The sequence below is a fragment of the Chelon labrosus genome, assembly GCF_963514085.1.
Source record: "Chelon labrosus genome assembly, chromosome: 22".
NCBI classification, from domain to species: Eukaryota; Metazoa; Chordata; class Actinopteri; order Mugiliformes; family Mugilidae; genus Chelon; species Chelon labrosus.
In genome coordinates this window covers 16,492,866-16,514,661 of record NC_140355.1, presented here as the reverse complement: position 1 = coordinate 16,514,661, position 21,796 = coordinate 16,492,866, and the positions used below count along the sequence as shown (strand labels likewise).

The following is a 21,796-nucleotide window of genomic DNA, read 5'->3' as shown; positions in this document are numbered from 1 at the left end:
ATGCACTTTGGACACCAGCAATTCCGGGAATTACCTGCAGATCCTCTGATCAAATTGTGGCATTTTGGAGACTTGTTTTCACTTCAAATGCTTGACCCTCGGGCTGAATTTGCAGTGTCGGCCAGTCCCGGACAAATCTGAAAGTCCTTGGAAATCTCTGCCTCTCTCTTGCAGGAAATTTTCTTTACAGGGGAAGGATTTGCTTTTTATAGTTGGGATATCATCTTTATCTATCAGAAACTACAGGCATCTACAAACCTTTTTTCCTCAGGTTAATGTTGTGATGACACTATACACCTTAACAGGAAAGATAACGACAGATCCACCAGTAAAATTCATCAACGGTAAACACTAAATCTCATTTTATAGGACTGAAGGTGTAATAAATGTACTGTAGTAGGTGTGTACCTAACTTTTACACCTACCTGGTCTTTCTGCTACTGATCTGACAACAAAATGTCAGTGTATATGTAACTTGTTAAAGAGGTTGCTCAAATATGTTGAAAACAATTATCACTAGCGCGTCTATAACAATTAAAGCATGATTTTTACTGCGAAACACGATGCAAAGACCATCTCAAATAAAAACAAATACAGCTTTATTTCCACCACATTTGGCAACGTCATAATGCAGCTGTTTGTTATTCCTCTAAGCATGTATTTATGCATTTCATATGATACAATCCTCCTCAATGTGAGTTAAGATTCTGTTTTTTTGGACATTTGTCCAGGGGGTGTTGTGTTTCTCTGTAATCCTCAACTAGAGCCAGAGGCCTGCTAGCGTAAGACGAGCTGTGCAGGTTCTTCAGTGGCAATCAGATCCTGTGGCGGTCGGACGTTACAAGGCATTTTCCGATTTGATCAGATCCAGAATCACCTGGATGGTCGACTCACCTATAACACAAAGACGAGATCAGATCAGATCAGATCAGATCAGGTCTAGCAAGTAGAAATGCTGTCCTTATTTTTATCTGCAGACACGTAAGGCATCTTGGAAGTGGAAACTATTAGACAGATGAGGAGTTTGTCGTGAAAATAAATAAATAAATAAAAATGTATACTTTAGACAAGTCTGCCTGTGTTTCTCAGCCCCAAGCCCATTTGCTCTTATGAATACTTGGATGTCTGCACTTGTGAAAATGGTAGCAGTACTAGTACAGAGTGTCTTATTTTTAAAAGGGTAAGTACTTCCCTAAAACAGTTGGAAACATTTATCATTCAAGAGTAAATAAATCATTTGTTTAGGTCTATTTTCAGAAAGCAATGAAAACATTTATAGCATCTGCAGAGTCCATGTTTATCATAATGAAACAACATCGTCAGATTGCAATGGCCTGTTTTACTGGGGATTTTTTGGATCGTTTTGTGGCGCCAGTGGAGCTCTATGGCACAGAGGGCTAAGATATTATATAATTTAAACTATTATATAAAATCCTTAATAATCCTTATAATTTAAAGGGAAATAAAATGTCATATCTGTCATATTTTGTGATGCTGTGGTAGGAAGTGTTACCTTCCAGACTCATCCTGGGGTTCTCAATCTTCCTCTCAAGCAAAGAGTCCATCAGTTTCCTCAGGTGTTTAAAGATGACGCCGATCCGTACGGGAGCCTTGAGAGGCAGACAATGCAAAGACACACATAAATGGGGTTTGAAAAGAGTAAAAGAAAAGAAAAATGACTAAGGCAGAGAGAACAGGAGAATGAAATTAGAGCATTTTTCAAGATAAGAATAGTTTGTCCCAGATGTTTAAAGCAGTGGCAATGATATTTAATAAATATCTGTGACATCTGACCTGGAAGTGGATCCATCCGTCCAGACTGATGAGCCTCTCTCTGTGCTGAATATCGATGTCCCCTCCGAACAGCAGCATGGGGAAAGGAGATACCAGAGTGGTGTCTCGCAGGTAGATCTTAGTGTATTTTACCTGTGGACAAACATTTATTAACACAAGCCTGAACTGCTGGCTGAAAAGACATCGCACACGCTTCATCCATTACCTTCTCCTGGTACAGCAGCCAGCCGTGCGTCTGCAGGTTGCGGTTCACGGACGAAGGGTGGACCTGAGCCTTGCCTTGAGGCGTCTCCACCGTGCAGGCCACTCGCTCCAGCACGTCCACGGAGGGCGTGCACAGGACCCGCGCCACGCTGTCGTAGAGCCCCGCCGTCAGCACCGCGTTCAGGACTGAGATCTGCTGCTTGGACAGTGAGGCCGCCTGCTGCCTCGAGCGAGACGAGGAGCGAGACGACCAGAAACCGGCCTGCTCCATCATCCTCATCAGCTCGTGCTTCACATCCTGCATGGAAGATGGATTCATGCACATGGGATTAGACAGATAAAGCTAAAGGAATCCAAGGTTAACATGCAAGTGGAGGCAACAGGTTACCTCGATTGTCATGAGAGCCGTTCGATTAAGGAAGTGCTTTCTGCAGTAGGACATTTCAGCTCTCTGTCCTTCAGTCTGCGAGTTCCTCCACCTAACGGTATGACGCAAGAAAAAAAGGTAATGAGATTATCATTTCTACAAATGCTCGAAACATTTTCGAGCACCCAGGTAACTTGTCTGTCTGTCGGTCTGCCTCAACTATAGCTACTGTTACAAGATTCAAATAAAATAAAACACTAAAAATGAAATAAAACACAAATTTATGTCGCTTAATGGAAAGAGGAAGCAAATTATTTCATTAAAAAACAGTCAATAACTTATTTTAAGATTTTGAACCATGACCTTACTCGTTACTGTGGGTAGCAGCAGCGACGACATGGTGTCTCTAACTGAAACTGCACAAAAATAACCTTTTCATGTAGAGTACACTCTTGCACCATGTCTCACGTGTCTTTTTTTTTGTAGATACATTATGTTTCCTGGTGCCTCTCGAGCATAAAAAACAAACGCATAATAATACGACTCCTGAAGAGTGGCACTACTCCTCCTTCCTTCCTTAAATCTGTTGCACGATGCATTTCTGCACAACAGTTGTTTCATTAAAAACATCTCAGTGAGACACAGTATTTGTGCGCGCTGAAAAAATTCAAGCCTTTTAAAGTTTGCACACGAGTCCGTACCCAATGTATGCGTTGTATATGGTCAGGTGATCGGAGTTGGCCAACGCCAGTGCAGCCTTGGCCAGGTTAGCTTCATCCTTTCTGTTCATTGGTGTGGAGAAAGGAGACTTCTCTGTGATGGCTGCCGCGATGGTTGCCTGAAACAAATCGTTGATTAATAATCATAAAAGATAGATACACTACCGGTCAAAAGTTTTAGAACACCACACTTTTTCCAGTTTTTTACTGAAAATTATTCAGTTTAGTGTCTCACTGCACTCTGAAATGAAAGCATAGAACAAATAAGCAATTTGAGTTGAAAAAGACATCATGGAATCAGTTTATTACCAAAATGTATTTGACTCATCAAAGTAGCCACCTTTGGCAGATATAACAGCTGAACAATAGAAATATTTGGTTTCTACAATAGAAACCAAATATTCTTCAGAAAGTTCTTCCCAAGTCTGTTGCAGAAGTTCCCATAAATGTGTGGAACTTTTAGGTTGCTTGGCTTTCACTCTTCTGTCCAGTTCATCCCAAACCAGATCGATGTCTGGAGACTGTGCTGGCCACTCCATGTTTTCAAGCTTACCATCTTGTATCTTTTTTCCTGAGGTAGTTCTGGCATAGCTTGGACTTGTGTTTTGGGTCATTATCTTGCTGTAGGATGAACCTCTGACCAACTAGGTGCATACCAGAGGGTATTGCATGGCGCTGCAGAATGCTGTGGTAGCCGTTTTGGTTCAGGGTGCCTCTCACTCTGTACAAGTCACCGACCCTGGATCCAGCAAAACAGCCCCAGACCATCACACTTCCTCCTCCATGTTTGACAGTTGATGTCACACACTGTGGAACCATCCTCTCGCCTACTCGACGGCGTACAAAGATCCTGCGTGATGAACTGAAGATTTGACATCAGTCCATAATACCTTCTTCCAGTCTTCAGTAGTCCAATGGCGGTGTTTCATGGCCCAGGCGAGCCTCTTTGTCTTATTCTGACATCTTAGCAATGGCTTTCTTGCTGCAACTCATCCTGTCAAACCTGCAGCTCCAAGTCTTCTCTTCACTATTAAAACTGAGACCTGCTCACTACGACCACTATTAAGCTGTGCTTGAAGCTGTTGTCCTGTGAGCCGCCTATCACGCAAGCTGTTAATTCTAAGAAACTTGCCCTCCGATGCAGTTGTGGCTTTGGGTCTGCCAGACCTCTTCCTGTCAGAGTTTCCCCTAGTTTCTGAGTGCCTTTTGATGGTGAAGAAAACCATACTCACTGACACCTTGACTTTCTTTGCAATTTCCTTTTAAGAAAGACCTACATTTTAAGTGTTATGATGGTCTGTCTCTTTTCCATTGTTAATTGCCTTTTTCTCGCCATTTCGTGTTCCCCGAAAGAGGCCTTTTTGTATAATTCTGAAATGTACATTATTTTTCAGTTTTGGGTAACCAAACCTTTTTTTTTTTAACCTCTGGCTGTTCAGTACTTACCTGTGTACCATTTTAAGCTATTCATTTGACTTGCAAGACTTGAATTGCAATAAATAACTGGAAACATTAGGGTGTTCTCAAACTTTTGACCGGTAGTGTATGTTTAAAAAATATGATGCTGCAGGATGGTACCAAAATATAGCCCTCGTATAATTTAAAGAATCAGTGGGACGTACTATGGGCTCCAGGCAGCCGAAGATGGCCCCGTAGATGAGCATCTTGCCGATCTTCACGTTGACCGGCAGGCTCGCCAGGTGGTGTCCCAGAGGGGTGAGGACGTGGTTGTCGGGGTGACACGCGCCGATCTTCCTCAGCAGGTTGACGGCGTTGCTGACCGACTGTGGCTGAGGGGCGTCCAGGGCTCGGCTCAGAAAGTCCTCCGGGGATCCGTACTGACATTTCTGCGAGAGAGGAGATGCAGAGTGTTTGCCTTTGTGCGGACATTCATTTTGTGTACAGCCGAGGATGATTAATTACCATAATATGAAGACAGAGCTCCTCCAGTGGGACCCGCAGAATCTCTGGAATGGAGTAATCCATGAAGGCATCGAACCTGGAATTAAACAAACATTTACCTAAAAGTCTTTTTTTGATGAACACATTCTTTTACACCTAACAGGGTTTTCCATATTTATGAGCTTCATACCTGAACTTTGGGTACAGTCTGAAGCAGAAGCCGTTTCGAACACGTCCTGCTCTCCCCTGCCTCTGCAGGGCGCTGGCTTTGGAGACGAACGTTTCCACCAGGGAACTCATCTGGCTGCTCTCATGGTACCTGAACGATAATCAGAGAAGAGGGGTCTATCCACAACCAGCATATACCCATGTTTTGTAATTAAAGTCATTATTGGTTTTGTGCATTATGCTCTTTAGGAGGCGCTACTGGTGACGTGTAAATATTTGAGTCCTATCTCTTACTCAGTTGGCAGACCCAGCTTTCCCCTAATCACACTTGTCTTTTCCCACCTGCTTTAGCCTATGACTCCCTCTAGTGGCAGACTGAGGCAATGGCATCTGTAGAAGATTGCGTACAAGCCACCAAATTTCGTTGCTACCGACCCGCCTGACTCTCTCACTCTTCACTTGTCAGCCAAAGGATTCCTCCGCAGACCTCCTTTCAGGCCCTGTCTGACCCGCTTATGCCTCTGCACCCCGCTCGGGAACGACAACGCCTTTTATTTTATTATTAATTCTAGTGGCATTCCTCTAAGGATGTGAATTTTAGTCTGTGCTCCCAAATGAAACCTCATCCTCTGGTGCAAATATTAAAATCTGATGAACCTCTTCGTCTTTATCGCAAGTATCGTGATGAGGTAGGCATTCAAATCCTCCTGAGGATGAGTTTTAATAACTGTGGCTGTTACTCAACTTACTACCTGGTGCCATCATCAGGTCAAAATCTTAATTTTCCCCACTGTTTTAATTGTTGCTAGTTCTAATTCACACATGGGACCATGCTGCAGTGCCATTCTTGTTTCCCTTACTTGTTAATATGAATTCACTGACAAGTGAAGAAGCATATCCAATAATTTGGCGCCAAAGACAACGGCAGGCTATTTTAATTGCCAGAGTGATTTGATATTGTCTTACTTGTTTTCTTTGGTCTTCCCTGTGTCGATGACAAACACAACGTCAGGAATAGTCACACCTGTCTCAGCAATGTTAGTCGACAGCACAATCTAAAGGAGACACAGAGCAGAGATTTGTTTTCCAATTTATTTTAGTGCGAGACATTTTTATAACAGTATAAAACGACTTTTATTCTTATTTTTCAATGTTTAAATATTACACATTTAAAAAAAAAATACCTTTCTAACTCCAGCAGGGGGCACTGTGAACGCAGCAGCCTGGTCCTTTGAAGAGAGAGTTGAGTGGAGAGCAACTATCTTGAACCTAAGAGACAAGACACAGCCTACAGTGAGACCATGCACAGTTTTGGCTTTCATATTTTGTCGCGGTGTATTTACGTCACCTGTGTTTGTCCCGGAACCTCTTGTCTGAGGAGAGCAGGTCGTGCAGCTGCTGGATGTGAGCCAGACCAGGGAGGAAGACGAGAATGGCTCCATCCACATCTGCAAATTGTGGGGCTTTGTCTAAGAGAAACACACACACACACAAAACACATTTAATACACATAACAAATTTAAAATGTACGATTCTGTCAGTATATGTGTTGTACCTAGGTAGTCCACGAGGTCAACGAGCAGGTCCATGTTGATCTTATTAGGGTTCATGTACTGCAGCACTTGTCTAGTCCTGCTGCTGAAGTGGTCGAGGTCAGGACCCAGGTCCCAGCCGGAGGAGGAGTCCCTCAGTATCACCTCCTGGAACGAAGAGGAAACATCTGACAACACTGCTCCATGTTCTCCCTGTCTCTGCGTGGGTTCTCTCCAGGTACTCCGGCTTCCTCCCACCGTCCAAAGACATGCTGGTTAGGTTAATTGGGGATTGTAAATTGGTAGGTGTGAGTGTGAATGGATGTCTGTCTCTCTGTGTTAGCCCTGCGATAGACTGGAGACCTGTCCAGGGTGTACCCCACCTCTCGCACAAAATGAATGAATGAACACTGCTCCAATCTCTAGGCAGCACAACACAAATACCACACCAGTAACAGATACAATAATGTTAAAGAGAGCAAACATTACCTGGTGCTGCAGAGTTTTGCCACCTTTTTGTGTGACAGAGATGGTGACTTCCTCTTCTTCTTCAAGAATTTTCTGGCTGTATTCCGAGTCCTTTTCTAGGATGTACCCCGTCTGCTCCACTATGTCTTCTAGATGAAACACCTGGAGACAAAAACACCAGCAGCTTGAAAAATATCCTTGGTTTGGGGTAAAACACATAAAACGAATGATTTTGCCACAATCTCAAACATTTAATTCCTTTAGATGTGTTCTCATCTGCGGCTGTCAGCTGTCTGAGACCCATCAGAGTCTAGGGTCATGATTTTATCCAAACGCCAAATACTTATTGGGCACATTATTAAATAAAATCTTCACTCCTCACATGGGGGAAAGTCTCTCCTGATTTAACTGCTCTTACCTCCACTGGGAACGTCCTGCCAGGGATGTTGATCACTGGGCAGCGGTTGAAGTAGCTGGAGAACTTGTCACAGTCCACCGTGGCGCTCATGAGGATCAGCTGCAGGTCCGATCTCCTCATCACAATGTCTTTCAGGATGGTGAGCAGGAAGTCTGACTGGACACTGCGCTCGTGGACCTGTGGTGAAGTGGTTTGGAGTTTTTTTTTTTAAGGAAAGGATAAATAAATAATGAGCAGATTCTGTGGATGATCAGCAACCGTCAGTACCTCGTCTACGATGATGTGTGTCAGGGAGCTGAGGTGTCTGTCGTGCTGGAGCTTCCTGAGAAGAACTCCAGTTGTACAATACAGCAGGCGGGTCCAGTCCCCGGACTGATTCTCCATCCGGATCTGGTATCCGCACAGCGCCGACTGAATTCAACACAAAACATGGCCATTAAAGCGGGCGACAGTGCATCCGATCAGATAATCAAAAGGTTTTACACTCACAACCCACCAGCTTTTAACATTTAAAGTGTATTTTCACCTTCGATCCTGGTCCGTCCTCGCAGCCCATCTCCTGGCTGACTCTGCAGGCCAGGCTCATGGCAGATATCCGGCGAGGCTGAGTCACCACGATGTTGCAGGGCTCTGCAGCTTTCCCTCCGGTCAGCAGCTCCTCCAGCAGGAACTGGGGGATCTGAGTACTCTTACCGCTGCCCGTCTCGCCAGCCACCACCACCACGCGGTGCCGCTGCAGAGCTTCCAGGACGCGACGTCGGTGTTGAAAGACAGGAAGCTGCTCTCGTTCTGCCTTAAATGTAGGATAAATGTTGAACGCCGTGACTTTATTTCAAGCAAGTTGCTCTACATGGAAAAGTTTAAGTGTATCTACCTGCAGTTTGTGGAACAGCGATGATTTCTTCAGCTTTAACAAAAGCTCTCTGGCGGCCTCAAGAGCTCCCGCATCCTCCCTCCTCCCTCCTTTTTTCTCACTCTTGTCGTCCGATTCTCCTCCTCGCTCCTCCATATCGAGAGCAGCCAGGCTCTCCCAGGACTCCTCGGGCTCCTCATCATCAGCACTGTTGGTCCCCGGTTGTCCTTGTCCAGACCCGGACCCTAGACTCTGACTCTGCTGCTGCTTGAGTCTGGTCAGGAGCCGGGAGATGAACTGGTCTCGGGGTTTGTTGGCAGCGGTGCGGCTCTCTTCCTGCTGCTGCTGCTCACTGTCTCTCCACTCCAGCCACACATCTCTGTAGGTGGGAGGAAGGAGCTGGTGCACCGACTGAGAGAAAGAAGGGAACGAGTTTACTTCAGGAACAAAGATGGACATGACTAAAACAGAAGTCAAATCATGTGCATCACCTGTCCTTTAACCAGGCTGTAGAGAGCCAGCGTGGCTGCCAGATGCTGAGCCTGCATGCTGTCCTCAGTCAGGATGGTGGGACAAACTTCCAGCACATCATCCACCCTCTGGACACGCACCCTTCATGCATAAAAAGACACTTCTATAACACTTACTCTTTTCCACTTACTAATGTGTTTCTGCAAAGTCAAATACAGCAGAATCAGAATGCATAAATGGGAATAGTTGTGAAAACACACAACTGTCAAACTGCACTCACTTGCATCTCCAGTATCTACCAGCAGCCACCTTGTGAAAAGCCGGCGCCGGACTTTTGGGCAGGTTTTTTCGGACCCAGTCGATGAGGAACTGCTTGGGCGACTTTCCAGTCCAGCTGCGAGCTGTGTAGTCGAAGTTGCGAATGTCCTTTGGCTCGTTCTTTTTCACGACTGCAGGGAATAAAAAAAGATAAGAATGGGTAAGCAGCAAACTCTGTCTCATACATAGGTCACTGAAAACTATATCATGTCCTCAGAAGACATCGATATTCCACTGATACCATTTTTCAGGTATAACATCTTCAACATCTAGTTTTGGAGGTTTTATCTTCTAGTAGGGTTAAGCAGTTTGTTAGAAATGCATTTATTGGACAAATTCACACTGAACCATGGCTTGAACCATAACATTACAGCTTAAAGGGGAACTACAGTTTTTTTACAACCTGGACTTTATTTCTGGCATAAAATACGATCGTTTACTCACCCATATAACTTTTGTGTCATTTGTAGTCGTTCAGGAGATATTTAGATCTACATATATCCATATAGTGGGAGTGACTGGGGCACCGAAATACAGCCTCTAAATAACGGATTTAACGAGTAAACGATCATATTTTATGCCAGAAATAAGGTCCAGGTTGTAAAAAACAGTAGTTCCCCTTTAAAGTTACAGTTCATGTTGTTTATATCCCCTAAAAACACTTTGAACTTATTCCGTTAGTCACTAAATGAATAGACAAACCTTTCTCGGCAGGAGGATCCTTTGCAGCTTGTTCAAATAAACTGAAGCCGACCTCCTCTTTGTCCTCACTGACGGGAAGTACTTTCTTTTGCTTTTGCGGCACATCCACCACTTTTAAGGCCGGATTGAACACGGGGTGGGACTCTAGCTGCTTCATTTCTAGCGAGAGAAAAACACACCATATTAATATGTAATATGCGTTTGCACACGTTTTAAATTGAAAAGAGAAAACACACACACACCTTGCTGTATGACGCGAATTCTGTCCTGTGCCATCCTCTGGCCCATTTTGTCTCCTTTGGTCTTAGCAGCAGCTGCCATTTCTTTAGCGTCATACAGCTGAGCAGTGAGGATCAAGTACCTGTCATTCTACACAGAGATAATAAACACTGTTATTGGACAAAGAAGACATTTATCAAGCTATGACAACTTCCTAGAGCATGCAGACTGTTAGCGTAGCTCAGCATAAACACTGGAAACAAGGGGAAACAGCTAGCATGGCTGCTTCCGCCTATTAGCACCCAATTAACATATTATACCTAGTTTACTTAACTTGCACAAAAGCCAAAAAAAAAATCCCTGTAAGAGCTACTTCAAGATCTTAATTACACTTACTGGATCAAACTTTTCATCCAGTTCAGGATTACGTGTCTTCTTCAGCCCTTCCTTTTCGTCATCCTCCTCCTCTTCTTCTTCACTGCTTTGCTCTGCATACCTTAAGATCCAGTCCTTCACGGTTGCAGCTTCATCCTTCTCGGAGGCCTGACAAACACCACGCACACATTTATAAGCTACACGACAGGACACGGAAATCTCTCTAGCTGACCCACACTTAAATGCACAAACCTTCGGGGTCTCTTTGCGGGTGTTGTTGGCTGCTTTGGGGCTCTGGGGTGCAGGTTTCTGCTGGGCGGGAGGCTGGTATTTAGGTCGACTCTTCTGGGACTCTTCCTGCATCTGCTGGCTAAAACCATCCGGCAGTTCATCTGATGAAACAGACGATAAGTTTTAAAAGTTCTGTCTTCAAGAACTCCTACACTGATGATAAATGACTGCTGACGTTTTACCATCTTTAAGGTTGAGGCAGAGCCAGTCGAGAGCAGAGTGGAGATCTCCTCCGTACAGCACGCTGCTCTTCATCGCCTCTTCGATGTGCTCTCTTTTAAAGTTGAACCTCTGCAGAGCTGTGTACAGGTCCTGCACGCACATTAGGAGAAACCCAACCTGATTAGAAACAATCCGTGCACAACCGTGAGGCATCGAGATGGATTTGTTTTTGTCTTTACCAGCAGTTTCTTGCTGGTAAGTCTGCCTGATATGGGCCCTTTGTCTCCATTCTCCTGTCTGAAGTCGTTGATCAGCTTGATGATCTTCTTCTCCAGGTCAGCTTGGATAGCAACCTGCGTTAACGGGACATATCACTTTGGCTGTCGGCATTTTAGACGTTTTGGAGCAAAGAACACACATGACAACATGGATAACACTTCACGTTGGACTTACTTTAAGAATCGACTTGTCTGAGACCCCACCTGTGTCAACCTGGGCGGTGGAGGTGAGACTGTAAGTCTTTGGAGCTGAGGACAAAACAGAGAAATGTACAGAGTAAGGCATAGTCTACCTTTAATTTTCAAATATATTTTTTATATACAACATTTATTGACACACGCTGTCAGATCAGGCTGTGGCCAAACAACTGTGTCCATCTTTGATTAATATGACCATCCTTTGATTAAGTGAATACTCTTTTACAGCCTGGAAAAATTAAGATCACTGTAAATTAATAGCACGTTGAAAATACACGTATAATAAGCCAATACTGAACGCTGGCAACTATCGACTAAAAATGTACACATGAACACCCTCTAATGTGGACTGTTGTCAGGTATTATCACCTTTAGACTTGTTTTCTTTGGCTGGTTTGTTCGGTTTATTGCTGGCTGGCTGTTTCTTGGTCTCCTCCGCCACGCCGGTCCCCGTTGCTGCCGGGGCCACCGGAGCAGCCGCTTGCGCCGCTGCCGATTTCTTCTTCTTTCCGCCCATTATATCCCCCAAAACCTTGTCTGCTCGTGGCTCCTTTATGTGCTCGCGTGGTGCAAAGTCATCAGCGAGGTGTTTGACAGTTGATCATGAAGCAAAAATGACTCCCAGACGTGTTTCTCGTCTTCTTTTTGGACCGCACGGCTGCCGTAGCGGAAGTATTACCGGAACAGCCTCGCTCTCGTGTTGTATTGTGGGAAGTTTGCCCCTAACAAACATGGCGGACGCCTTTGGAGACGGCTTGTTCAGCGTGTTTGACGATGAACAACAAACTTCCACAAGCAAAAAGACGCCAACGTCTGTGCCTGTGGAAACGGGGTAAATATTTGTTTTTAATAAATAAGTTTTGTGTTTGAAACTAGCAGGTTTTTATTTACCAGGGACCCTGAACGCAGCATCATGTGCGCTCGTGGTAGTCAACGTCAACTGACTGGTTAGCTAGCTAGCTTAACAAAGTGTCTTATAGTGCCGAGAAACGTTAAATTCAACCGTTGTCTTGTTATAAATAATAATTAATCACCAATAAGTGCAGTTTTCAACAATGTTATAATAGTATAATAGTATAAAAGTGTTCGTTTAGCAACGAGTTGTTGTAACGTACATGTATGAGTGATGCAAAGACACCTCAGCTACCAACACGTCTGTATGCTGTGTGTGTTTCTCTTTGACAGGAAAGCTGTAGGTAAAAATGGCTCTGACAAAGATGCTGGTCCGTCTCCCCGGGTCAAGAGGGAGGCGGACAGTGACGGAGGAGAGGAGGTGGTGTTTGGGAAGAAACCTCGAATGGAGACGGCCTCAGCTAACGACCTGAAGTAAGATGATGTACAGGAGTTGTACCTGTGCAGGATGCTAATGCTAACTTGTTGATGTACGCACAGTTTCAAGTTTATTGGGCCAGTTTCAGCGAGAATTTCCATTCTATGTACTCATCCAACTCACAGAGAGAAATACTGAAAGGTTATATTAAATATCAGTTGTTTTACAAGTGGTTTGAAACTCACAGATGTGTGTTTAAGTTTCGTTTTCCTTTTCATTTCAGTCTTGCAGAATTTATGCCTCAAGTGAAGGTGGAGCAAGTCGAAACTGTTGAAGGATGCTCACACGAGGTAAACAAACCAACTTTAGCGATTTAATACATATATTTTTGTCTTAAAATAGTCACCACCTGCCTGATACCTAGGGGTTGATGTGTCCAAACTCTAATTGTTAAACGTGGTCTTCTTCTTACAGGTTGCTCTGCCTGCTAGTGAAGAATATAAACCGCTGAAATCGCGAGTGGGGAAAGCAGCCAAGGTAAAAGACACGTTTCAGTGTTATCAATCCACACTAAAGCTAATGTTAACTTATTTGTAGTACTTTTCCCACATTAACTGACTCTTGATTTGTTTTTCTTTTGTTTTAATGCGTCTTGTTTTTTCTTGCAGGAGTACCCTTTTGTTCTTGATCCCTTCCAGCGTGAGGCCATCTTATGTATTGACAACAACCAGTCCGTGCTTGTGTCTGCTCACACCTCTGCTGGCAAGACAGTTTGTGCTGAGTGAGTATCATCAATAAACATGGCACTTTTTAAGAAATCACAATTTTTTTTTATGATATGGTGAGAAAGAAAAAAAAAAAAAGTCCAGGTTCACACCAGTGGTGATCATCAACATTTTTCTGTTTACTACTCTGATATCTTCTTCTTGCAGATATGCCATTGCGCTGGCTCTCAGAGAGAAGCAGAGAGTGATCTTCACCAGCCCCATCAAGGCCCTCTCCAACCAGAAGTACAGAGAGATGTACGAAGAGTTCCAGGACGTGGGACTGATGACCGGTGACGTCACCATCAACCCCACTGCCTCTTGCCTCGTCATGACAACAGAGGTGGGAAAACGTTTAGCGTGGAGGCATTATTAGATAGGTTATATATCACCGAGAGACATCGCTGAAAGGCTGGTCTGACACGATGAACTAATTTTCTCCAGATCCTGAGGAGCATGCTGTACCGGGGCTCTGAGATCATGAGGGAAGTGGCGTGGGTCATCTTTGACGAGATCCACTACATGAGAGACGCAGGTGTGTACAGAATACTGGTGGCCTGTTTATCAGAGTAAAATTTGCAAGTCTTGGGTACAAATGTTGATAGATGTTTATTAACCATCCTTTTGGTTTCTACTGAGAATATTTTAAGATTGTGCAGTGATTTTATTGACACTGTTGGCACCTGTTTCGGCATCTTTATCAGAGTCAATGTTAATGATCATCCTCTGTTGCATCAAGCAGTGCAGTGTCTCCTACTGGCCAAAAAAATAGTCGCCACCAAAAAAAGGTCACACACTCTGATATTTCATTGGACCACCTTTAGCTTTGATTACAGCATTGTTCCGATAAGCTTCTTCAATGTCACCAGATTTACTTCCATCCAGTGTTGCATTAGTTCTTCACCAAGATCTCGTATTGATGATGGGAGAGTCCGACCACTGAGCAAAGCCTTCTCCAGCACATCCCAAAGATTCTCAATGGGGTTAAGGTCTGGACTCTGTGGTGGCCAATCCATGTGTGAAAATGATGTCTCATGCTCCCTGAACCACTCTTTCACAATCTGAGCCCCATGAATCCTGACATTGTCATCTTGAAATATGCCCATTCCACCAGGGAAGAAATAACCTGGTCATTCAGTATATTCAGGTAGTCAGCTGACCTCATTCTTTGGGCAACATAATGTTGCTGAACCTAGACCTGAGCAACTGCAGCAACCCCATATCATAGCACTGCCCCCACAGGCTTGTACAGTAGACACTAGGCATGATGGGTGCATCACTTCATCTGCCTCTCTTCTTACCCTGATGTGATGTTTCCCCACTATCCTTCCAGTTTTTAATAATGCGTTGGACAGTTCTTAACCCAATTTTAGTACATCTTTTCCACAATCACAGGATGTATCTTTCAACATGGTTGTTTAAGAAATGAGAAGCTACTCATTGCATCAGTTGGGGTTAAATACCTCGTTGCCATCTGAAAGATAATCACCCATGCAGTAATTATCCAACAGGAGGCTCGTACCTATTTGCTTAGTGAAATCCAGGTGGCGACTTTTTTTTTTTTTTTGGCCAGGCAGTGCATCTTTTTTTCTCTGCTGGTTTTGGAAAGCAGCACTTGAGGTTTTGCAGAGTCTTCCTTTTCTTCTTCTGTAACAAACAGCACAATGAAATGTTCCCACAAACTAGAAAAATGTTCTTGCATTGGGCCAGTCGAAAGTAATAAGTCTTGTTGTTTTTTTTGTGTATTTCAGAGCGTGGTGTGGTGTGGGAGGAAACCATCATTCTTCTTCCTGACAATGTGCATTACGTCTTCCTGTCAGCCACCATTCCCAACGCCAAACAGTTTGCAGAGTGGATTTGCCACTTACATAAACAAGTGAGACGGTGTTCTGGCTTTTTATTATATCCATAGGAATTGCATGACTTAAAGTGAGGAGGCGATAATATTCCATACAGAGAATCAGATGTTTCTTTGTGTTTGTAGTTGTTTCATGATTAATATAATGTATTTTTATAATCTTCCCTGTAGCCGTGCCATGTCGTCTACACAGACTACCGCCCCACCCCTCTGCAACACTACATCTTTCCAGCAGGGGGCGATGGACTCCACCTGGTGGTTGACGAGAATGTAAGGCCACCTCATGCCACACCTAAATGAGTCTAACAGAGCTAATCAATCAGCTTGGTGGAGACGATTAATAAATCTGATAACTGTGTCATCAGACTACATTTATCTTGGGCAAGATGAACTTTTGTGACACCCGCACGTGTTAATTCTTCTCTACAGGGAGATTTCAGAGAAGACAATTTCAACACAGCAATGCAGGTGCTGAGAGACGCTGGGGATTCTGGGAACAGCGGTGGAGGTGGCAAGTGGGACCCAAGAGGACGGAAAGGAGGAACTAAAGGTCCGTGTGCCAGTTTTCAAATGAGTAATAATAATAGCTGTAAATGTTTTCAATTCAGTGATTAACTGTGTTTGTGTACTCTCGTTAGGTCCGTCCAGTGTGTTCAAAATAGTCAAGATGATCATGGAGAGGAACTTCCAGCCTGTCATCATTTTCAGCTTCAGCAAGAAAGAGTGTGAGGCCTACGCTCTGCAGGTGGCCAAGCTGGACTTTAACAAAGGTATGCTGCACACAGTTGTGCTTTTATTGGTGTCCGTTCTCTACAAAGCTACACACTAATCTGCCACAACAACAACAAAAAATATACCAGGGGGACTGAATAACATTGGTCCTCTTGTTACAATGCAGTGTTCTGCTGGATTACTTAGGCTAATTAAACATTGCTACTGACCGGGCCTCAACACCTCATAGCAACACTACCACAAAGCTGCTTAGGATCAGCTAAAAAAAATCCTGAAAAATAGCACAAGGTGTTGACCTGACCTCTGAATTGCCTAGATCCCAAACTGATCAAGTATCTGTGGGATACTTGATCAGTATCCCCGCCCCTTCTCTTAACCCAGACTTCCACTGCCAACATCCTGGTGCCAGACACCACAGGGCACCCTCAGTTGGCCTGTGTCCATTCCCTGATGAGTCAGAACTGGCTGATCGGTGTTACTCAGCTGAGAATGGGTATTGATTGCATGGATCATGACTCGGCAAGTCAAGAATGACTGGCATTAGTTGCACTTTGTAGCAATCTTGGCTGAATTTGTTCATTTAAAGTACTAGTGGAGTAGTGGCATGTCATGTTTTTCTGATATGAGTTTCCTTCTTCTGCTAAGTCATGTGAGGTCAGGCACGTTCAGAATAATATGGATCAAAGCTTAGAAAGAATAAATACTGGTGTTTCTCTGTGGTAAACAAGATTGAAATAGTTTTGCTCATCCTTAAAATGTGTGATCTGAAGATATAGACGACCTTTTTTTTTTATGCAAGCAAAGAAAGATCCTTTTAATTTAATGCACTTCTTATTTATTTGAGCAGTTGTCTGCATTCGGGACCTATCTGGTATTAAGGTCACACTATCAGCAAATATTTTTAATTAAGTCCAGAGCAGATTTCCACACACACAGATGTCATAACGAATGCATTTTTGTGACAAATTGCTGTGAGAATTCAGGAGGGAGTTTGAATTAGGCAACTGAAACCGCTCGCTAAAATGCTAAATTGTTGGCAGGCTGAGCCGAATGAATCCTCCCCGCTGATAGAGTGCCATGAATATGGCTTATTGTGCCCGCACAGTTGGTGCCGCTGTTTGGTCCAGTGGATAAGTGGAAGAGTTGCTTCATGAGGACAAATCTCTGCATGTTTGGAGATAATCCAGCAGTGGACTTGAGCTTGGCTCGTATCCACCTGCTCCGAGCTTTGTTCAGTCAAGTAAAAAAAAACTCAAAGTTTTACTTGGGGAAACATTTTCCTCCACCTCTGCTCGGTTTGTTTTTCTTGAATTGTGACATTTTTTATAAATGAGGAGGTTTGTTTAAATGCTGAGCTCTTTCAGCACCGGAGGCTTTTATTCTGTGAAAGCTGCCAGTTCTTTATCACTAGTGCAAAGAACACATGGAAAACGCTGCCAAATATAATTTCTCTTTTCCAAGAGTTTCATGTGTTTTGGGTTTCTTTCACAAACGTTGGAAGAATAACTACTGTTGGAAGTGAGCCACGATACCAACCTGAATCTGCAGTTTACACATGCGTCTGTCATGAAGGTTGCTCTCTTTTGTTTTGTCTGTCATTTAAAGAATCACAGGGATTTATTGTGTCAATAAATACAAACAGCACATAAGCCGCATTGTTTCACCACCTCTGTTATTGTGTGTAGGAGGGTTATGATTAGGAGACAGAGCCACGTGGCTCTTATAGTTTCTCTCTTTCCCATCCAGCCACTCTGCAACCCCTTCCCTCTATTTGACCTCCTCTGTGTTTTACTTTTCTCTATTTATCCATATTTATTTTGCATTAAGGTCCCCCCCCCTCTCTCTCTCGCTGCTGTGACACATATTTTCCTCTTAGCGATTTCAGTGGCAGAGCTGTGTTGGAGTCAGGGGACCAGCTGGTGCCGAAACCCAAACCAAGTGATCGTGTGCACAACTGCAGCAACAAACAAACAAACAAACAAATTATAGAAGTTTTGGGTTGTTTATGCAGCGTCTGACGTGTTTCTCTATCTTATGACGCTAACCTGCAAGCGTTCAAGGTGCTGTTTTTTTGGCCGAGCAGCAGCGTTACAGATGTTTTTTGCTACCACTGGCTGAACTTGAATTTGGAGAGGTCTGCACGTCCAGCATTTTTCTCGGAGGCCAAATATTTCAGCAATTACTGTGCAAATAGTTGTGGATTTTGTTAGATTATTCGTGGTCCACACGGGATGATTTCTGGGGACCTTTGTCGACCTCGGCGACCTTTTGTTCAGCGTCAGGCATTTGTGTAATTTCAGGAAGTGAAGTTTAGTTTCACAGCTCCGTTATGTTGACTTTTAATTCCTAGTATGGTGTGGGTCAAACTCCTAAAACACGGCCTCTTTCGTTTCCCATAATGCAACCCAGTAGCTTCGACTCATTTACTGTAAATAAAGATGGACAAATCTTTCATGTCATAGCCCGTAGGATTCATGGAGAGTAGTTTTGAAGCTCAGTGTGGTGTCCACGTCTTTTTGCCAAGCCCCAGTTGTAAACATAATGAGCGGGAATTACAAACAACAACTAGTAAACTTTACGTGCAAAATTGAAAATTGAAAACTCATGAGCCATCAAACTCCGTGACTCTCCAGGTCTCTGAGTAACGCAGGGCGCATGAGGAGGAACATTTCCCAGAACGGTTTCATAAATAAAGAACAACCTGTGACTAAGTTTCCACACGGACAGGGGCAGCCAACCAGCCGCAGCTAGCCATGTAATGTGATTGGCAATAACAAGATACTGGTGGCAGTGTTGGTTCATCCGTTTCTTATTTATTGCAGCAAACTGCAACAGCGTTTTCCGGACAATATTTGTTTTTGTAATGAGGCTTTAATGAGCGGCTAAAAATGGAGTCATACGTTGAACAGCGAGTGTTTCTTCAGAATAACGTGGAACATATGGCTGCAGATTCAGATACGATCTATGGTCAACAGAGACTTCACTGTATTTATATTTTTGACATTACCCTGCAGGTAATGCCCTAAAATTTGCCAATTCTTAAGTACGCTGTCCGTGAAAAGATGTCTAGAAATAATATAACAATGTGTTTGTTCCAGATGAGGAGAAACGTCTGGTGGAAGAGGTGTTCAACAACGCAGTGGACTGTCTTTCTGACGAGGACAAGAAACTGCCTCAGGTAAGCAGGACTGGTGTTTCTTTCTCACATGTTGTCTCACTGTTGCCTCACAGCCATGTAACCATCCAGTTTTTAAGCACACCTTGTAAAACCTCAGGGGAAAAAAAGCTGTTTTTCAAGTCCGTTAATGAGCCAATGTGGCCTCAGACGCTGAGCTGATGATATGAAAACTGCTCTTCTAAAAGAATAAAACCAGCCACTGTTCGACGTTAACAGGTATTTTTGGTGTTCTTCAGGTGGAGCATGTGCTGCCGCTGTTGAAGAGGGGGATAGGGATCCATCATGGAGGCCTGCTGCCCATCCTGAAGGAGACCATAGAGATCCTTTTCTCTGAAGGCCTGCTCAAGGTACGACATGTCTGCAGGAAGATGCTCCATGCACGTCCACCAGTTCCGTTTTCTTTTGTTCTTGCTCCCCTTATTTTTCTTACTACTTCTTCCTGCTCCACTTCATGTTCTTCTACCTATTTTTCTTTTTCTTCTTCATCTTCTTCCCCTCTCCTCTCCTGCTATTCTTTCTCCTTGCCTTCTTTGTCCTATTCACCCTCCTCTTCATTTCCTATTCATTTTTCCTCCTGTACTTCCTCCTACTCTTTGTCTTCATCCTTATGTCTTCCTCTTCTTCTTGTCCTTGCTCCCCTTCTTTTTCTTCTAGCTCTTCTTCTTCTTCTTCCACGTCGTCATCTTCCCCATTCCTCTTCCTCCTCTTATTCCTCTTCTTCAGAACCTTTTTGTCTTCCTCTTTATTCTCATCTTCTTCGCCTTCCTCCTCCTCTTTCCTATTCCACTTCCTCAGCAACTTTTTCCTCCTCCTCCTCCTCCTCCTTTTTTTTTTTCTTCCTCCTCTTTCTTTTTCCCATTCCCTCTCCTCTCCTGCTATTCTTTCTCCTCGCCTTCTTTGTCCTATTCCTATTCCTATTCCTCCTCCTATTCATTTCCTATTCATTTTTTTCTCCTGGGCCTCTTCCTCCTGCACTTCCTCCTACTCTTTGTCTCATCCTTATTTCTTCATCTTCTTCTACTTATTTCTCCTCTCCTTCTTCTTCCTCTTCTTCTTCTTGTCCTTGCTCCCCTTCTTTTTCTTCTTTCATGTCGTCATCTTCCCCATTCCTATTCCTCTTCTTCTTCAGAACCTTTTTGTCTTCCTCTTTATTCCCATCTTCTTCTTCCTATTCCTCTTCTTCAGCAATTTTTTCCTCCTCCAACTCCTCCTTTTTTCTTCTTCCTCCTCTTCTTATTCCCCTTCCCCCTCCTCTTCTCCTATTCTTTCTCCTCGCCTTCTTCATTCCTATTCCTCCTTTTCATCATCATCTTCCTCCTCCTCTTTTTCTCCTTGTCCTCTTCTTCCTCCTCCTCCTTTGTCTTCCCCTTCTTTCTCATCTTTTTCTTCTTCCTCCTATTCTTCTTTATCTTCTTCTCCTCCTCTACTACGAAATCCTTTTCTTCTTCCTATTCATCTTCCTCCTCTTGTTTTTTCTCTTTATCCTCTTCCTCCTCCTCCTCCTTTTTTATCTTCCTCCTCCTCTACTACATCTATCTTCTCCTTTTTTCTATTCTTCCTCCTCCTCATCATCCCCATCATCTTTCCTGCTGCTGCATCATCAAAATAATTCCTGAATTTGTTCGTTAAGTACCCGCCAACAACCCATCGATGACAATAAAATAAAATTGAACATGTGAATTTCTCCTCCAGGATACAGACAATTCATTTCAATAAGAGCAATATATTTATGTGTTTACAAGAAACCTCCAGAGGACACCTTGGAAGCTGAATTAAGAATGACATTGTGCTTTTATTCTCATTCTCAGGCGCTGTTTGCCACAGAGACGTTCGCCATGGGCATCAACATGCCGGCTCGGACCGTCCTCTTCACCAGCGCACGCAAATTTGACGGCAAGAATCACCGCTTTGTAAGAGTGCACACGCGCAGTCACCGTCACTTCACGTGGAAGGGGAATTTCTCCCAGCACCGCTATTAGATTTGTTACGCACATTGTTTGGTGGAAGTTTGTTTTCTATAAGCATACGCAGGAAGATGAGTTTAAATAGTGTGGTTTGTGTAAACTAAGCATCCATCTAGATGGGACTCAAACCTGCTGCACCAGTGATTGTTTAGTAAAAGCGAAGCTACTCATAAACTGAGCTATCTCTTTAAAACAGCTCTGTCCTGTGAGTAGTTGTTAGGCAGCGTGTTGCTCCGAGGCCTTTATAAGGTCTTAGAGCGCTGCAGCCTGCATCGCCACATAAACAGCCACGTATTGTTTATAAGAGCTCGGGGCTGTCTGTGAAGCACCCTTCATCTTCACTTCATACGCATGGCTTTCCAACACACACACACACACACACGCGCGCACACATAAGCACAAAGGCTTGAAGAGAAGGCAGCTGCCCTCCAAGAGGTTCATCAGGAACATCTGGTGCCTCTGCCGGTGCCAAAGCTCCACGCAGGCACTGACTTTGATACACTCTTCATTCCTCAAACGTACTCTGTTACAAATGAAGAGCTGATCCCGTGGCTCGTCTGAAATGAATATCAGATCAGGTCATTTCGACAC

The 21,796-nt window shown here is 43.8% G+C and overlaps 2 protein-coding genes across 3 annotated transcripts in view; one reads left to right on the top strand and one right to left on the bottom strand.

Moving 5' to 3' along the window:
* Positions 1–582: 582 nt before the first annotated feature.
* On the bottom strand, positions 583–12,093 carry dhx29 (DEAH (Asp-Glu-Ala-His) box polypeptide 29). 2 transcript variants are annotated; one of them, XM_084572048.1, is made up of 28 exons: positions 11,809–12,093; positions 11,417–11,490; positions 11,203–11,316; positions 10,984–11,113; positions 10,763–10,902; positions 10,532–10,678; positions 10,159–10,285; positions 9,917–10,075; positions 9,177–9,345; positions 8,917–9,037; positions 8,447–8,836; positions 8,099–8,365; positions 7,840–7,983; positions 7,573–7,749; positions 7,176–7,316; positions 6,710–6,851; positions 6,503–6,623; positions 6,339–6,423; positions 6,121–6,209; positions 5,177–5,305; positions 5,008–5,083; positions 4,707–4,931; positions 3,067–3,203; positions 2,387–2,477; positions 2,000–2,296; positions 1,795–1,926; positions 1,514–1,610; positions 583–894 (listed from the first exon to the last, which is right to left on the bottom strand). In XM_084572048.1, the coding sequence occupies exons 1-28, from the start codon at positions 11,954–11,956 to the stop codon at positions 839–841; spliced, it is 4,125 nt and encodes a 1,374-aa protein (XP_084428174.1). In that variant the 5' UTR covers positions 11,957–12,093; the 3' UTR covers positions 583–838. The 2 variants fall into 2 exon arrangements, with proteins under 2 accessions (XP_084428174.1, XP_084428173.1); XM_084572047.1 differs by having other exon boundaries at positions 6,710–6,854; positions 11,809–12,091.
* Positions 11,980–21,796, top strand: part of mtrex (Mtr4 exosome RNA helicase) — a 21,173-nt gene continuing 11,356 nt past the window's right edge. The window contains exons 1-14 of the mRNA XM_084572049.1: positions 11,980–12,271; positions 12,625–12,765; positions 12,993–13,059; positions 13,184–13,246; positions 13,378–13,490; positions 13,642–13,816; positions 13,918–14,008; positions 15,225–15,349; positions 15,503–15,601; positions 15,761–15,881; positions 15,970–16,101; positions 19,162–19,241; positions 19,478–19,588; positions 21,050–21,151. Coding sequence (XP_084428175.1) covers positions 11,994–12,271; positions 12,625–12,765; positions 12,993–13,059; positions 13,184–13,246; positions 13,378–13,490; positions 13,642–13,816; positions 13,918–14,008; positions 15,225–15,349; positions 15,503–15,601; positions 15,761–15,881; positions 15,970–16,101; positions 19,162–19,241; positions 19,478–19,588; positions 21,050–21,151 — 1,698 coding nt within the window. The 5' untranslated portion in view covers positions 11,980–11,993. The remainder of the gene's footprint in view (positions 12,272–12,624; positions 12,766–12,992; positions 13,060–13,183; positions 13,247–13,377; positions 13,491–13,641; positions 13,817–13,917; positions 14,009–15,224; positions 15,350–15,502; positions 15,602–15,760; positions 15,882–15,969; positions 16,102–19,161; positions 19,242–19,477; positions 19,589–21,049; positions 21,152–21,796) is intronic.

Coding starts and splice junctions, on each gene's coding strand:
- dhx29 (XM_084572047.1), bottom strand. CDS start 11,956: ATGGGCGGAAAGAAGAAGAAATCGGCAGCGGCGCAAGCGGCTGCTCCG. Junction 5,306..6,120: donor GGGAAGACCAAAGAAAACAA/GTAAGACAATAT, acceptor ATTATCGTTCAG/GTACCATGAGAGCAGCCAGA. Junction 895..1,513: donor CCCCAGGATGAGTCTGGAAG/GTAACACTTCCT, acceptor TTTGTGTTATAG/GTGAGTCGACCATCCAGGTG.